The 18,748-nt window shown below is 42.4% G+C and overlaps 2 protein-coding genes across 4 annotated transcripts in view; both read right to left on the bottom strand.

Annotated features, from left to right (window-relative positions):
• The window catches only part of LOC115171820 (ubiquitin carboxyl-terminal hydrolase 36-like), a 34,428-nt gene extending 32,774 nt beyond the window's left edge, over positions 1-1,654 (bottom strand). For all 3 annotated transcript variants that reach the window (XM_029728983.1, XM_029728984.1, XM_029728985.1), the window contains exon 1: positions 1,544-1,654. The gene's annotated coding sequence lies outside the window, so the exon portion shown is untranslated. The remainder of the gene's footprint in view (positions 1-1,543) is intronic.
• A 2,698-nt stretch (positions 1,655-4,352) lies between these two features.
• The window catches only part of LOC115171822 (metalloproteinase inhibitor 2-like), a 36,369-nt gene continuing 21,973 nt past the window's right edge, over positions 4,353-18,748 (bottom strand). Inside the window, exons 2-5 of the mRNA XM_029728993.1 lie at positions 7,871-7,971; positions 7,656-7,764; positions 6,842-6,966; positions 4,353-6,663 (exon numbers count right to left, since the gene is read on the bottom strand). Coding sequence (XP_029584853.1) covers positions 6,466-6,663; positions 6,842-6,966; positions 7,656-7,764; positions 7,871-7,971 — 533 coding nt within the window. The 3' untranslated portion in view covers positions 4,353-6,465. The remainder of the gene's footprint in view (positions 6,664-6,841; positions 6,967-7,655; positions 7,765-7,870; positions 7,972-18,748) is intronic.

Below are 18,748 nucleotides of genomic sequence, written 5' to 3'. Positions count from 1 at the left end.
CACTCACCCGGGGCACCGGGCCATGCAAAACGAACTCCACCAATATTACATTGCGTCCTACCATGACAGGAACAAAAAATATAATTTATTATTATCCATATTCTGTGCACCCATCTCTTTTGGGATGTTACGCCACATAATAATGTGCACATTATCTCAACACTAATAAAGCAGCTCAACGTTTGCGTGTCGTTATTTTCCCCTACGACAATAGAAACGCAGGGGGATCAACTAAGGAATCATCGTGAGCACCACAGTCCTGGGGTTGAAGATTGAGGGAATTAAAGATTTGGGACTAGGAGATGGGTAAATGTGAGCACATCCAAGTTGTTACGATGTGGTGTATGCCCAGCATTAGCTACTTGCCACAAATAGCCACAAATAGCTAGTATTACAAACCTGCTTCTTTTTTTTTTTACACAAACCTTCTTATAAGGCCAAATAGTCCATATGTTTCGACTTGGAGGTTGCTGAATCTCAAGTCTTAACATCGGCTATAAACCCAGCGAGTCTCATTGCTGGACATTGATATTTTCAAACACTCAACACTGTACTTCTGTCGGGAAACTAGCCAATTTCCCTGACAGACTTGACCAGTGTTTACAAACAAGTATGCACAGGATTGTGAAGTGTAGCTAGCAAGTTAACCTAGATATTCCAGTAATGTACTGTTTACTAGCTCGCGCTCTCCCCCTTAAGTACAACAATACCATAGTTCACTAGCTTACGGTTATCTACTGCAAAGTTAACATGTGTTTGTAGATTGCTAGTTAGCTAAATAAGACACGGCGACGAAGTCGCTAGCAAAGATTTTACAGACAGAGCAGGTTAGCTAGCCAGCCATGTTGGCTGCAGTAACTACTACCGTTACATAGTAAGTTAGTAGCTAGCAAGCAAGCCAGGTTAGATACTAGACATTTTAGCTAGTTTAGCCATCCAACGTTAACTAATCTGCAGAGCGAGCCAAATACATTGCAATTTTTCGTGTGACATGAATGTTATTTAATTGTTATGGGGCCTCGTTCAATATGTACTTATCTGTGTATCTAACTTGCTATTTAGCTAGCCAACTTGACCAAGGCAGTGTAATTAGCTAGCTCGTCTATCGTCGCTAGCTAGTCGGACCTGGTTTGGTCAAAATGTCTCCACGCGGAGTACAGTGGGTCACGAGAGGCAAATGTTAGCTAGCATCTGAGTTGGAAACACTTAACTTTAGTTACTACGCTAGACGATAAACAAACATGCTTTAGATGAAGGATAATAGTTAACGTTATTCGTTACATGTATCTATTTGTAACAACTGAAAACTGTCACCGAATGGGTAGCTAGCTAACAAAATAACCACGTAACATCAGCAAGCTAACTGTTTACTGCTAGCTTTCTGGTTAGCAACCTTGCTAACGACTAACGTGGCGTCTCGATGCTGCAATGTGGTTAGCTAGCTAGCTACCCCCCAACCTCCTCACAATATCCGTCAGATGTTTAGTCGTTATAAAACAGATCGATAGACTGATCACTCTTAAATATTATTACTAACACTCACCTTAAGTTCAATCATCCGAAAACGACGACTGTTTGGCGATAAAGACACTCTGCCTGGCTACAGTTCCCTAATTGTGTTACATTCTTTCCCCCATGCTGCATTCTGAGAGGGTGTGGGCAAGCATGACTGACAGATTTGCGAAGCCAATGAAAATGCAGGTTAGCAAATCAAATCAAATTGTATTTGTCACATGCGCTGAATACATCAGGTGTGGACCGAACCGTGAAATGCTTACTTACAAGCCCTTAACCAACAATAAAACGTAACCCAATAAAATAACAATAACGAGGCTATATGCAGGGGGTTCTGGTACCGAGTCATTGTGTGAGGACACAGGTTAGTCAAGTTAATTTGTACATGTAGGTAGGGGTAGTGACTATGCATAGATAATAAACAGCAAGTAGCCGCAGTGTAAAAACTGTGTGTGTGTGTGTGTGTGTGTGTGTGTGTGTGTGTGTGTGTTGGGGGGGTCAATGTAAATAGTCTGGGTGGCCATTTGGTTAATTGTTCAGCAGTCTTATGGCTTGGGGGTAGAACCTGTTAAGGGGCCTTTTGGACCTAGACTTGGTGCTCCGGAACCATTGCCTTGCGATAGTAGAGAGAACAGTCTATGACTTGGGTGACTGGAGGTCTTTGACAATTTTTTGGGCCTTCCTCTGACACCGCCTAGTATACACAGTACCAGTCAAAAGTTTGGACACACCTACTCATTCAAGGGTTTTTCTTTATTTTTTACTATTTTCTACATTGTAGAATAATAATGAAGATATCAAAACTATGAAATAACACATGGAATCATGTAGTAACCAAAAAAGTGTTAAACAAATCAAAAAATATGTTATATTTGAAATTCTTCAAAGTAACAACCCTTTGCCTTGATGACAGCTTTGCACACTATTGGCATTCTCTCAACCAGCTTCATGAGATAGTCACCTGGAATGCATTTCAATTAACAGGTGCGTCTTCTTAAAAGTTAATTTGTGGAATTGATTTCCTTCTTAAGCCAGTCAGTTGTGTTGTGACAAGATAGGGGTTGTATACAGAAGATAACCATATTTGGTAAGAGACAAAGTCCATATAATGGCAAGAACAGCTCAAATAAGCAAAGAGAAACAACAGACATGAAGATCAGTCAATCCGGAAAATTTCAACAACTTTGAAAGTTACTTCAAGTGCAGTCGCAAAAACCTTCAAGCGCTATGATGAAACTGAGGACCGCCACAGGAAAGGAAGACCCAGAGTTACCTCTGCTGCAGAGGATAAGCTCATTAGACTTACCAGCCTCAGAAATGACAGGCCAAATAAATGCTTAAGAGTTCAAGTAACAGACACCATTATCTCTTAATTGCCTGACGATGTTATATTTAAGTTTTATGAAAAGTATGTATATTTATTTGTCAAACACTGTAAACTTTCATTCTTGTTTCTACATCAACTGTTCAGAGGAGACTGCGTGAATCAGGCCTTCATGGTCGAATTTCTGCAAAGAAACCACTACTAAAGGACACCAATAATAAGAAGAGACTTACTTGGGCCAAGAAACACAAGCAATGGACATTAGACTGGTGGAAATCTATCCTTTGGTCTGATGCGTCCAAATTTGAGATTTTTGTTTCCAACCGCTGTGTATTTGTGAGATGCAGCGTAGGTGAAATGATGATCTCCACATGTGTGGTTCCCACCGTGATGCATGAAGGAGGAGGTGTGATGTTGTGATGGTGCTTTGCTGGTGACACTGTCAGTGATTTATTTAGAATTCAAGGCACCCTTAATCAGCATGGCTACCACAGCATTCTGCAGCGATACTCCATCCCATCTGGTTTGCTCTTAGTGGGACTATCATTTCTTTTTCAACAGGACAATGACCCAACATACCTCCAGGCTGTGTAAGGGCTATTTGACCAAGAAGGAGAGTGATGGAGTGCTGCATCAGATGACCTGGCCTCCACAATCACCCGACCTCAACCCAATTGAGATGGTTTGGGATGAGTTGGACTGCAAAGTGAAGGAAAAGCAGCCAACAAGTGCTCAGAGCCGGCCAAAATCCATCTCGCTCCATCTTGTCCCACTGGGCTTCCTCTCATGATCATATTTGGTGGTGAGTGGAAACGCCAAACAGATAGTTCAGATTCATACATCCGGTGAAACAAATGGCTCATTGTTCTATCTGTGGTAACATGCTGGAAATCCAGAGGATTTCATTGATTGATATAATTGAAAACACAGTGCTTGGCTGTTATGTAACAACATGAATTATGGCATGTTATTATGGCATGTCTGGCACACCACAAGACATAAGCCTTCCTTGTTTTCTGTATTTCATGTTTTTAATTTCGCAATAAATGTATCATACCCCCCCCATTTAATTATTTTTTTAATAAGAATATGAATCACTTATTGTGCACATCCATTCTCAAATATGAGATGCCCTCAATTAAGAATGTACACTTTTGAATCTAACATAGCCTTGAACTGTCACATAAACAATAATGGACCTCTACCATTTTCAATGACCCCTACACTAAAGTTAATTCCATCCCGTGATTTTGACCTCTTTCTTCATGTGGAATGTACTATTAACTGTACATTTCCAGTGTATTCCAGAGGAGGGCACTCTGTAATCAAATAGAGTCAACACGGGCAGGCACATAGATCTGTCAGCAGGAGGAGCCATTGTACCACCATAAAAGTTCAGCATGACTAACCACTCAAATATGGGCATAATAATAATAATTATAATAATGGGTGAAATATTGTGTCAAATAAATTCTGCTGCACAATTGCTGAACAAGTAAATAAACACATCAGATGTATATCTAAACTTTTATTTGTATCATCTGTCCATTGTCTGAAGATACCATACAGTTCGAATGATACAAGGAGTCATATGCATGCAAGAAATTGTGTTGCTTCTCCACACACCAGTCTCATGTGGATCTAGCACGAGTCGTCCATTTTCATTCTATTTTTCTGCTAGTACTACATAAAGAGACACTTACTAATACAGAATTGATACCATGTTCATTACGGGATAATTGAATATTTTTTACGTGGATATACAAGTTTGGAGTTATATGATACAGTATCCCTGTTCTGCAGGCAAATGATTGATCAGTTATTATAGCAGTACAACATTGTGTTCAGTTTTTACTGAAGTAATACAACAGTAATTGTAGATGAACCTCTTGTAGAGGATGGGTCATGATGAAGCAGAGCACAGGTACCCAACAAGCTACTCTGACAGGCTGGGTTCAAACCCAGGTGTCCAATGCACCACAAGACTATGTTAGCCCGCTAAGCTAAAACCTTGGCAATAGCTTGGGGAGCTATTACAAGTTTTCAGTGGAGATTTTGGCATGCTACAATATGGGTCTGATCTGGTTTGTGAAGTAACTACGTGTACTGTAAAGTGAACAGAAAACTGTGCCAAACATATTCCCTTTACCCCAATCACAATTCGAGAATATTAACACACAAAAAAGTTTGTGTTTTTTTACAAAGAACACATGTAATTTGCAAAAAGGTATAACGAATCTCCCAATTTCTCTAATGAAAATGTTCTTACACAGAGGCATTACACCAAGAGACATACAAAACAACCAAAGCAAAATATTATAATTATACCAGAACTAAACAAATATAAAATACTTACATAACAAAAAACTGGAAGATTCATGACCTTGTTTTCAGACTGTACTGTGTGGCATGTGCAGTGTAGTTATATAAACATAGTGAACCAAAGCAGCCAGGTTTAGTCTCCGTTGCAGAGAAATCAACAAAGGGTTTTGTCTATAGTAAGACCTCAGATAAGCCAGTTAATATTATAATAGGAATGATGAAGCAGTTCTAGTTATACGACACAGTGACTTCAGACAGTGTGGCACCTTTTTTTTTAGACCACTCCTGTCTAGTACATTAAAATTAACAGAATATTTATCCCACTGAAGAATATACACCAAGAATAATATTATCAGACTTATAAAGCAAGGAAGAAAGAATCTGAGCAGTGGAGGCTGGTGGGAAGAGCTATAGGAGGACGGGCTCATTGTAATGGCTGGAATGGAATAAATGGAACGGTATCAAACCAGATGTTTGACTCGTTCAATTTATTCAATTTCAGCTATTATAATGAGTCCATCCTCCTATAGCTCCTCCCACTAGCCTCCACTGAATCTGAGTCATGTTTAATTTGGTCAATGACATTACAAAACTGAAGCCCTGGTTTCGACCCAAACTACTTCAGGGCTACTTTCAGTAGGCTAGTGTTGAATGTTGTAGGCAAAGGTTGAATGTTGCAGATAGAAATGCCATGAATAGAGCTCACATGATTCCTTCCTTTATGTCAGAGAAACATGTTTGTTCTTCATGTATATAACATACGATCTGAACGTTCTACAATATTGTGCCCAGCTGAACATGCCCCAGGCTTTAGGATGGTATTTTTTAGGAATAATGTTCTATTTAGAAACACGACCACATCGGCCAACAACACTTTGATATCACCCTTTTGGGTTTCAATAACACCTTTGGTTCCAGTTTAAAAGCGAGCGACAAATGAACGGCACAAGATCAATTAATACTTGAAGCTCTATATTTGATTTGTAGTTTATTTTTATTGCACTTGTACAAGAAGTGACCAGTAAGCGCTTTTAGAGAGGTGGGGGGTCAGAAAGTGCTGTTTTCTCAAGATTGTTGCTCTCTTGCATACTGACTATTTCCTGCAACCTGTCACCTGACCTCTCTATGTGACATCACAACTGGACAAGTCAATATGGGTCTTGCAATTCATTGTTATTAACTACTTACTGATTTATTTAATCATAATTATTTGGATTTGTAGCTTTGTGTACTTTTGTTTTCTCCATGTATTAATTGCAGACATCTTTAGTCACTCTGAACAGTGAGTGGATGACCTGTAGAGTTTAGGGGTCTTCAATATCCAGGAACTCCTTCTTGGGTGGTGCTATCCCCCTGTACCAGGCACAGGACCCATCGCTCCTATTGATACAGGCAAAGTGTTGGGCCTGGGGACCGCTGTGGCTCTTTTCCATCACCCAGTCCGTCCACAGACACTCCTCCGGGGCGCTGATCGTACAGGGGATGGAAGTGCAGCGGATGATCTGTGGATCGGAGCAGAAAGAGAGAAAGATCAAGAACACCGACTGATCATTACCCCAATTCTCTAGCATTTCCCAATGTGATCAGAGTACTCTTTAAGAAAATGTGCTGTGTAAATATTGAACAAAACTTGTGTACTGTAATATTCCTATAATTCCCATCAAACACCCCCGCACACACCTTGCACTTGCAGCCACTCTCATAGCGTTGAGTCAAACTCTTCTTTTGTGTGGCACTCATGGCCTCCCAAGACTCAATAAAGTCACACAGTGTAACATGCATCGTTCCATCAGTCTCCAGCTTGCCTGCAGACAGAGAGGAGATAGTGAGTCAATGTCCCATAGAGAAAACATACTGATACAGACAGGAACACTGGAACTCTTCGAGTGGGTAACACTTTATAATAACTTGAATAAGCATTCATAAACTATTTATAACTAGTGTACATAAATACTTAAAATCAATTAGTATTTTAATATGTATAAACATTTATAAGAATTATAAAATGGTTAATTCATAAGCATGTATAACATTTGTCATGATTCATTTAGAAATCTGCAGTTCAAACAATAACAAAGCAGACGCCCTGCCATGGTTTTGGTGAAAAGCTGAGGGATGGGGCTGAAGAAACGTAACCACTCTCAAATTCATAGACAGAGCTATGGATGCAAACACTGACCACGCATGTGATTCAAATTAAAACAAGCTTGTATTTTGGGTTCTGATGGGGTACAACAGTTGAACTAAGGACATTACTAATTTACAAGCTATATTCTTCAAGAATCAATGGGTATACATCATTAATTTAAAAACACAAACATTTATTTAAAAAAAGTTATTATAAATTGAAACCTGAAGTTGTACCAAAAATGTATTGTTCTAAAGCACTTGTTTTCTCCTACAGCATGCAGTCAGTGGCCATAATGCTGTAAGCATTTCTTGGTAGTTGAACCAGTGCTGGCAACAGATCTTGGTAACATAGTGAGAACCGCACCTGTGAAGAGATACTCCTTGTTGCCGTTGGTTTCCAGAGTAACGCCACAAACGGCTGAGGAGGGTGCAGTGAAGATGGCGTCGATATCCCGGTCAGGACCTTTGAACATCTATCCAATCACAAGGAAAGGAAGAGAAGGATATATCAAACATGTCCATATGCAGGTCTGAACGTCACTGACTGCAGAAACCACTTAATGAAAAGGCTGATCATACCTTGATCTGTTTGATGTCGTACTTGATCCTCTTGATGGTGTTACCATAGACGTCATTACCAGCCTCAACCACTTTCTTTCCAACCACCTTTGCCCTGATCACTAGAAGAGTGAAAGAGAGGGAGACATGGTTTAACTCTACTGAAATAATCTATTTCCGTTTTACTGGTCAGTCAGACACTGACGGTTTAAGGGTGTTATGGGATCTAAGAGAACAACAGTAAAATGCTTTATAGACCCACGTTTCTACCGTCTGTTCAGACTGTGCATAAGTTTAGACTGTTTGGGTGTAACATTTTGGCTAGGTTTGCTCCAAAACAGATGAAAGTCCATTTTTCCTCCTGGTCCTAGATTCCTCGCTCTGGTCGTTTGCTTCTCCTTTAATTCAACACGTCTGGTTTAACTATGCTGCCCTGTCTTTAATTCAACACGCCTGGTTTAACTATGCTGCACTGTCTTTAATTCAACACACCTGGTTTAACTATGCTGCCCTGTCTTTAATTCAACACGCCTGGTTTAACTATGCTGCCCTGCCTTTAATTCAACACGCCTGGTTTAACTATGCTGCCCTGTCTTTAATTCAACACGCCTGGTTTAACTATGCTGCCCTGTCTTTAATTCAACACGCCTGGTTTAACTATGCTGCCCTGCCTTTAATTCAACACGCCTGGTTTAACTATGCTGCCCTGTCTTTAATTCAACCCATCTGGTTTAACTATGCTGCCCTGTCTTTAATTCAACATGTCTGGTTTAACTATGCTGCCCTGCCTTTAATTCAACCCGTCTGGTTTAACTATGCTGCCCTGTCTTTAATTCAACACGCCTGGTTTAACTATGCTGCCCTGCCTTTAATTCAACCCGTCTGGTTTAACTATGCTGCCCTGTCTTTAATTCAACACGCCTGGTTTAACTATGCTGCCCTGCCTTTAATTCAACACGCCTGGTTTAACTATGCTGCCCTGTCTTTAATTCAACCCGTCTGGTTTAACTATGCTGCCCTGTCTTTAATTCAACACGCCTGGTTTAACTATGCTGCCCTGCCTTTAATTCAACACGCCTGGTTTAACTATGCTGCCCTGTCTTTAATTCAACCCGTCTGGTTTAACTATGCTGCCCTGCCTTTAATTCAACACGCCTGGTTTAACTATGCTGCCCTGCCTTTAATTCAACACGCCTGGTTTAACTATGCTGCCCTGCCTTTAATTCAACACGCCTGGTTTAACTATGCTGCCCTGCCTTTAATTCAACCCGTCTGGTTTAACTATGCTGCCCTGTCTTTAATTCAACACGCCTGGTTTAACTATGCTGCCCTGCCTTTAATTCAACACGCCTGGTTTAACTACGCTGCCCTGCCTTTAATTCAACACGCCTGGTTTAACTATGCTGCCCTGCCTTTAATTCAACACGCCTGGTTTAACTATGCTGCCCTGTCTTTAATTCAACACGCCTGGTTTAACTATACTGCCCTGCCTTTAATTCAACACGCCTGGTTTAACTATGCTACCCTGTCTGGTCTGCAGATGTTCAGGTGCCAACCAGGTGCTGGTAGGAAGACTGAGGCACATGAGCGTTTCATCAGCTGTAATCTGAGAGAGGAATGTGCCTGGCCTGCTCTGAGGAAGCTAGTCAGCAATCTTTTGGAAAATGTAACCAGAATGCACGCATGTGCACAGGAAATCAGTCACACACTAGACGTTGTCACACACTGTTGGGCCCAGGCCCCTCCTCCCGAGCCCTCCGCCCATCAGTCTGGGTAGAAGGTGCTGACAGCGACACAAACCAGCCTCTCTTTTCTTCTTTCTCCTCATTTCAGTCTGATTCAGGAGATTTTTAAAGGATTTGTTGTTGGACAAGTAGGGAAGAAATAGGCAGAAAGGTTGGAGTGGAAAAACATGGTCCTTGCCAAACAGATGAACTTCCTCTGTAACGATGTTAAGTTCCCTCTATTCCACTGCTGTCTATCATCATTAGGACCAGTACACCACATAGATGTACTTGTGTTGCTTTATCACTGGAATTACAGTTTGTTTTTGTTTTGCAGACATCCTGATCTAATGAAACTACAGTAGAATGGGTTTTTACTAACAGCTGTACCAGCTACTTAAAGGGGACATTACACTCCATTGTCAGAGTTTGTCAGAGGTTTACAGACCTCAAGATGGCTCCACATCCCCTGCCATCGGTTGTGCAGAGCCAACTATGCCTCAATGAAAAAATGAATTAAAAAGATAAGCACCACAAATATGGAAATTATATGGTGCTCATCTTTCCGTTCATTAGGGATTGTGGCATGTAGCTGTATCTACACAATATATAGCCTGTGATGTGTATTTATGGATCTAAACAATACATAGCCTGGGATGTGTATTTATGGATCTACACAACACATAGCCTGGGATGTGTATTTATGGATCTACACAACACATAGCCTGGGATGTGTATTTATGGATCTAAACAATACATAGCCTGGGATGTGTATTTATGGATCTACACAATACATAGCCTGGGATGTGTATTTATGGATCTACACAATACATAGCCTGGGATGTGTATTTATGGATCTACACAATACATAGCCTGGGATGTGTATTTATGGATCTACACAACACATAGCCTGGGATGTGTATTTATGGATCTACACAACACATAGCCTGGGATGTGTATTTATGGATCTAAACAATACATAGCCTGGGATGTGTATTTATGGATCTACACAATACATAGCCTGGGATGTGTATTTATGGATCTACACAATACATAGCCTGGGATGTGTATTTATGGATCTACACAATACATAGCCTGGGATGTGTATTTATGGATCTACACAATACATAGCCTGGGATGTGTATTTATGGATCTACACAATACATAGCCTGGGATGTGTATTTATGGATCTACACAATACATAGCCTGGGAGGTGGACTTTCCTCAACACAAGATTACTTTTGAGATAAAAAAATACATCTGACAAACTTTGACTTTAGAGTGTAATATCCCTTTAATATGAACATCTCTTCTATTGGTTTCTAAAACCATAATTGTACCACTGCCTAGCAACAAACAAAGGGCAGTGTGGAAAACGCTGCTATGAATGAAAGATGAGGTTCACCTCAGTGCAGTCCAGCCCTAGCTGCCTTCAGCTGTGAATCAGACTGGAGACTAATGTTAAACAGATGTTTACTTTGAGTTCAGTCGTCCAATTTCCCAAGGTGGCGACCGCAGGTACGGCTAAGACCAGTCTTTTAGGGAATTTATACTTTGTCTAAGAAGTACGAAGCATGTGCCTTAATTGGATTACAATACGGACCGAGAATAACATTTCCTTTTAAGGTTTTACAGAGTCAAACTGTTGACAGGGAGAACGGAGAGGGAGGGACAAAAGAGAAAGAGAGAGAGAGAAAATACTAGGAGATAGGATGATGAGAGTGATGGAGGAATGTAGAATATCTCCAGGCAGGGAAACAGAGTTAAGGAGTGGCAGGAATAGCAATCATGCTGCAGTTGTGGAATCATCCTCATCAACATTTCATGTGTTTAGAAAGAGACAGGCCAGCAATACCAATACCATATGTTAGCACTGACATTCAGAGAGAGAGAGGGAGAGAGAGACAGGGGAAGAGAGAGACAGGGGAAGAGAGAGACAGGGGAAGAGAGAGACAGGGGAAGAGAGAGACAGGGGAAGAGAGAGAGACAGGGGAGAGAGAGACAGGGGGAGAGAGAGACAGGGGAAGAGAGAGAGAGACAGGGGAAGAGAGAGAGAGACGGGGAGAGAGAGAGAGACAGGGGAAGAGAGAGAGAGACGGGGAGAGAGAGAGAGACAGGGGGAGAGAGAGAGACAGGGGAAGAGAGAGAGAGACAGGGGAAGAGAGAGAGAGACAGGGGAAGAGAGAGACGGGGAGAGAGAGAGAGACAGGGGGAGAGAGAGAGACAGGGGAAGAGAGAGAAAGACAGGGGGAGAGAGAGAGAGACAGGGGAGAGAGAGAGAGACAGGGGGAGAGAGAGACAGGGGGAGAGAGAGACAGGGCGAGAGAGAGACAGGGCGAGAGAGAGAGAGACGTCAACAGGATCGACAGAGAGGGAGAAGAGTCAACTAGCCAGGAAAAAGCACTAAACTCTACCCAGGCTGCATGGTTTGCTGTGTGCATCAGAACAGCTCTGAGAGGGCAGCCCTTGCAGTCATACAGACTCTAACCACTGGGCACACACTGTTAAAATCAACGTGGTTTCCACGTCCCTTCAATGAAATTACATTGAACCAACGTGGAATAGAGATTGAATTCACATCTGGGCCCAGTGGGTAAGGTCTACACACAGTCTCACTATAGTCTACACACAGTGGTGGAAAAAGTACCAAATTGTCATACTTGAGTAAAAGTAAAGATACCTTAAAAGAAAATGACTCAAGTAAAAGTGAAAGTCACCAAGTAAAACACTACTTGAGTAAAAAGTACATTATTTTCTTTAGGAATGTAGTGAAGTAAAAGTAAAAGTAGTCAAAAATATAAATAGTAAAGTAAAGTACAGACAACAAAGAAAACTACATAAGTATTACTTTAAAGTATTGTTACTTATGTACTTTACACAACTGTCTGCACAGAGTCTCACTATAGTCTACAAACAGTCTCAGACGGAACAGAGCACCTTTTCTCTGAGGCCACACACACACACGACACCAAACATGCCCAGGGGACCCCACAGTACTGCACTGAGTGATCCTTTCAGAATGATCGACTCACGCACACACACTCCCTCTTTCCCTCTGTGTTCCACACTCTGCCATTCTGAAACACACCGTTGCTAGTGTTACAGCCCCATGGACAACCAGTGTAGGGACAGCCTCCTGCTCCTCCAGGTCCATGGGGATTGGTGGTCATCCCCTTGACCGGAGTGTGCAGAAAGAATCCTCACTGGCTGAGCAGGAATCAGACACCGGACACTTCTGCTTCCCTCCTATGGTAAAGTAAGTCAGGTGGAATGTTCCAAAGGCACCAAGCAAGGATATATTGACTGACTGGACTGTGGAGTGACACAGTTGTGCTTCGTCACTTGGATTGGTGGACAATGCTGTCGGTCTGAAATGTACTGTGAAACTAGTCTGCTCTTGGAAATGAGAGCTGGGTTCTGTGTACATGGCTAATACAGTACTCTCTTCATGTAATATCATTTTCTCAATTTGGTATTTCCTCTTGAAAATACACTAACATGATTGGATTGTGACATGTAATCTCCCTCTCCATTGAACCTGAGCAGATCATGAGTCCTACCATTTCCAAATTCCAACTTCTAACACCATCCGATTTTCCAATCACCAAACCTACGAAGAATTAACTGAGAAAGTCCAGAAACAAACTAATACATTTAATCTTCCTCAGCTTTAAATCCAAATGGTTTAACCTCTAGCTGCCACATTTATGTCTAACAGCGGGGATAAAAGCGCACTTCCTGTCTGAATGACCGGATGGTTACCAGTAGCCATCCATCACATTCATTACACTATAGAGCTGCTGGAACAGTGGGGCTGCTATTGGAAGTCTTACAGTGGTTTTATGTGTGGTTTTATGTTTATTTTATTGGTTGACACACTACATCAGTGTAATTGGATGGGAGATGTGATGCATGTTACACAGTCTGCTCTCATTGGCCCTGTGCCATAACAACAGTGTACACTGTGTAGTCAACAAACACCATGCTCTGCCTGGCCCCCAAGGTGAGCCGAAATGAGGTACCATTATCAAACTACTGAGCCAAGCTCAACTGACCGGACTACACATCTATCATAGTGACTGGAACCATGCTGGAAAGGAGGGGGGATACAGGCAACACAGTATGGATGGACACTGAAAAGGGCACTCAAAAAATATGACTTAAACAAGTCCTTGATAAAGCCTGTTGACAGATGTTCAAAGAGGGTAGATATACCAGGAAGTGGCTCATCATAAAACAACTTCCCTGTGGCTCAGTTGGTAGAGCATGGTGTTTGCAACGCCAGGGTTGTGGGTTCGATTCCCATGGGGGACCAGTACGGGAAAAAAATGTATGAAATGTATGTATTCACTACTGTAAGTCGCTCTGGATAAGAGCGTCTGCTAAATGACTAAAATGTAAATGTAATGTATTACCTACAACTCCTTCTTGTTCACTCTGACTGCCCCCCCCCCCGTAAACTGAATTAAAGGGTAACACTTTACAATAAGGTTACGGATTTATAATCAAATTAATTGTTGACAGTCAATTAAACATTTTACAAGTAGTTAAAAAGTTAGAACTCATTGATTAAAATGGTGAGACAATCATTCAAAAAAAGTAACACAAAGGGATCACTCAATTATGGCTCTGGAACAATCTGACATCTGTTTTAACATTCCAGTTACCTATTCAGTGTTACATTGTAAAACAGCATTTCCAAAAAACGTTCCATTTCAAGTTCATTTCTAATCTATGGGAAGGCTAAATGACTCATCCTAGTAACTTTCCCAGACTACTACGCAACTCCACCGTGCAGAGGTGAAACCTGGGAGAGTCCACTGAATGATGATTATGACTAACATGGAGTGTGTGGTGTGTGTCCAATTCTAACCCGAGTTGCACATAAGTTGATTTGTTCTCGGTCTCAAGATAAAATCATTGTAGGAAATGACAATGTTAACTGGAAACAGTTGACCATAGATAAAATCATTATAGGAAATGACAATGTTACCTGAAAACAGTTGACCATAGATAAAATCATTATAGGAAATGACAATGTTACCTGAAAACAGTTGACCATAGATAAAATCATTATAGGAAATTACAATGTTACCTGAAAACAAGATGGCCAAAGGCTGTGAAAAAGACAAGAAAAATTATCTGGCAGGCTGGCACAAGATCAGGAGATGTTGTGGAACAGAGTGTACTTTCTAATTGTCCTCTTTCACAAACAACAAACAGACTAGTTGGGATAGTTGCTTGGTCATCAACAAACCTTTCATAACAATATGCAGATGGGAAAAATGTCCATGCATGTCATTTAATTGTAGAGAAGAAGGATTCTGGTTCAGCCAGTCCTGCTGCCTGTTTTCATTCTGAACACAGTGGTCAGTCAGTGGCCGACAATTCCTGCCCTCTATTCCTGCCCTCTAAAGACTAACAAGACAGGCACTGGAGTGGGATCCACAGGGTTGGACATCGAGGAAGACATTGAGAAGAACCAATGAAGAAGGGATGAAGAGGGTAGGAACTAGGATTCACCTGGAATGAAGTTAAGAAAACTGCTCTGAACTGGGTTTGCTGGAGATACACTGTTGAGGCTCTTTGCTCCACTAGGAGCTAAAATGATTAAGTCAAATCAAAAGAAAGACAGTAAATTACCATTTAGCAGATGCTTTTATCCAATCTAATCCTCATTCCATATACAGTTACCATTTAGCAGACGCTTTTATCCAATCTAATCCTCATTCCATATACAGTATACCATTTAGCAGATTCAAAGCGATTCAGTCATGTACCCATACATTTATTACGTATGGGTGGTTCTGGTAATCGAACCCACTATCCTGATGTTGCCATTCTCTACCAACTGAGCTTGCTCCCTCCGCAGCAATGCCAAATTCATCAATCCACTCAAACCAAACAATTAGCTCTCACATCAAGTGTTCCCCATTGTGTCCCTCAATCATTTTGGAGAATCTACTAGGAATGAAATCTCTTAGCTTCAAATGGTTGTCCATAAACTCAACAGGAACTGTCCCCAGGGAATTGTGTGTTGCATGTCGTCACACCTCTTCACTAACTGAAACAGCAATCTGTTTCATGGTACATTTCTCTGAAACGTCAAGTATAGCTGCTCATGTTGTAGTGCTGCCAAAGACCCTCAACCGTCCTGTCTTACCATACTGCACAGGACAGACTGCATCAGTCCTCAACCGTCCTGTCTTACCATACTGCACAGGACAGACTGCATCGGTCCTCAACCGTCCTGTCTTACCATACTGCACAGGACAGACTGCATCAGTCCTCAACCGTCCTGTCTTACCATACTACACAGGACAGACTGCATCAGTCCTCAACCGTCCTGTCTTACCATACTGCACAGGACAAACTGCATCAGTCCTCAACCGTCCTGTCTTACCATACTGCACAGGACAGACTGCATCAGTCCTCAACCGTCCTGTCTTACCATACTACACAGGACAGACTGCATCAGTCCTCAACCGTCCTGTCTTACCATACTGCACAGGACAGACTGCATCAGTCCTCAACCGTCCTGTCTTACCATACTACACAGGACAGACTGCATCGGTCCTCAACCGTCCTGTCTTACCATACTACACAGGACAGACTGCATCGGTCCTCAGCCGTCCTGTCTTACCATACTGCACAGGACAGACTGCATCGGTCCTCAACCGTCCTGTCTTACCATACTACACAGGACAGACTGCATCGGTCCTCAACCGTCCTGTCTTACCATACTACACAGGACAGACTGCATCGGTCCTCAACCGTCCTGTCTTACCATACTGCACAGGACAAACTGCATCGGTCCTCAACCGTCCTGTCTTACCATACTGCACAGGACAGACTGCATCGGTCCTCAACCGTCCTGTCTTACCATACTACACAGGACAGACTGCATCGGTCCTCAACCGTCCTGTCTTACCATACTGCACAGGACAGACTGCATCGGTCCTCAACCGTCCTGTCTTACCATACTACACAGGACAGACTGCATCGGTCCTCAACCGTCCTGTCTTACCATACTGCACAGGACAGACTGCATCGGTCCTCAACCGTCCTGTCTTACCATACTGCACAGGACAGACTGCATCGGTCCTCAACCGTCCTGTCTTACCATACTACACAGGACAGACTGCATCAGTCCTCAACCGTCCTGTCTTACCATACTGCACAGGACAAACTGCATCAGTCCTCAACCGTCCTGTCTTACCATACTGCACAGGACAGACTGCATCAGTCCTCAACCGTCCTGTCTTACCATACTACACAGGACAGACTGCATCGGTCCTCAACCGTCCTGTCTTACCATACTACACAGGACAGACTGCATCGGTCCTCAACCGTCCTGTCTTACCATACTGCACAGGACAGACTGCATCAGTCCTCAACCATCCTGTCTTACCATACTACACAGGACAGACTGCATCGGTCCTCAACCGTCCTGTCTTACCATACTACACAGGACAGACTGCATCGGTCCTCAACCGTCCTGTCTTACCATACTACACAGGACAGACTGCATCAGTCCTCAACCGTCCTGTCTTACCATACTGCACAGGACAGACTGCATCAGTCCTCAACCGTCCTGTCTTACCATACTGCACAGGACAGACTGCATCAGTCCTCAACCGTCCTGTCTTACCATACTACACAGGACAGACTGCATCGGTCCTCAACCGTCCTGTCTTACCATACTACACAGGACAGACTGCATCGGTCCTCAACCGTCCTGTCTTACCATACTACACAGGACAGACTGCATCAGTCCTCAACCGTCCTGTCTTACCATACTACACAGGACAGACTGCACCAGTGCTTGAAGTAGAATGAAAAAGGTGCCGGTCCGCTTTAATTTCACAATGCCGGTATTCATGTTTTACAGCGACTAACCTAGAGGTGTCGATAGTCAAGCAGTTAAATTATGGTAAAGTGCTGGTAAGCCTGTTGAACACTGGCCCAATTCAAGCACTCGTCTGCGTTAGCTATCCACTCAGGACTTCAAAAGCATGGAAATATCATCTCACTTAGTAGAATGAACAACCGTTAGCCAACCTATCCGCGTGATAAACAAACAGCCCAGCCAAACCCTGAGTACATAAGGAGCTGTTGTGATGTCAAAGCTGGCGCAGATTTTGCTTTGGACAGAAAAGGATGTGGTTTTAATGGTATCGTCTGTTGACACAGCTTGCAGCAGGGCCTGTCTTCAGAGCAGAAACCAGTCAGCCTACTTTTTTCAGATCCCAAAAGGTTTGCATTCCTTTTCCTCAAATCTCTCCATAAGTACACACCCCTCCAACTAGAAGCAATACGAGGCAGCGGACTGCTTGGTCAAATGCATGACTGGCATAACATCTGACCGTCAAGCGGCATTGAAGAGCTCCGTAACTGGTCAGTCCTGACGAGACAATTTCAATTGATGTGGATGGAAATGGATTTGCTTCTGTTCAATCCCTTCTCATGATTGAATAAACTGTCTGGAGATGCCAATTAGAAGAAGACTTCCAGTATATTCAGTACATGGCGTTGTTATCGCAGTGGTCCACAAGGAGTGAAGAGTATATCAAGTTCATACGTTTCAGTACATGTCAGACAGACAATGAAATACCCCCCACCTGGAATTGACTGTACACCTCTGCCTAAAGACAAAAGAAAGAACCAAGTGGCCTTGGTGGTCTAGCTTGATGTGTTACCACCTACAGAACATACACCTACCAGTGTCAGCATGGGTTCAAATGTCACCTGCTGCCTGTGACATTAGTGATGGGCGGGGTCCATACAGCTACATATCGGGATACTATTTTTTTATGATATATCTTATCGTTTTGACTATATCGCAATATTATTTTTGCGCTAGTTGGCTGTACTTGCACCAAAACACCAGTGTTTTCAGCACTTTTATTTCCATGACTGATCAAACCTCGTTTTCTCATGGCTCTCCCTTGTCCCTCTGCAGAAGACAAATGGGGAGCAATATTTTTGGAGCATCAAAACACAATAAAATCACAGTATCGAATTGCAATACATACAGAATTGTGAAAATCGCAAAACATCTCGTATCGGCACCTAAGTATGGTGATAATATTGTATCACGAAGGTCTCTGGCAATTCCCAGCCCTGTGCGACACACTCGCTTCCCATCTTTCCTACTCTCTGTCCTCTGTCCAGT

This window comes from Salmo trutta, chromosome 32, assembly GCF_901001165.1.
Source record: "Salmo trutta chromosome 32, fSalTru1.1, whole genome shotgun sequence".
In the NCBI taxonomy this organism is placed as follows: Eukaryota; Metazoa; Chordata; class Actinopteri; order Salmoniformes; family Salmonidae; genus Salmo; species Salmo trutta.
The sequence above is the reverse complement of the archived record's forward strand: the minus strand, read 5'-3'. Positions and strand labels throughout refer to the sequence as shown.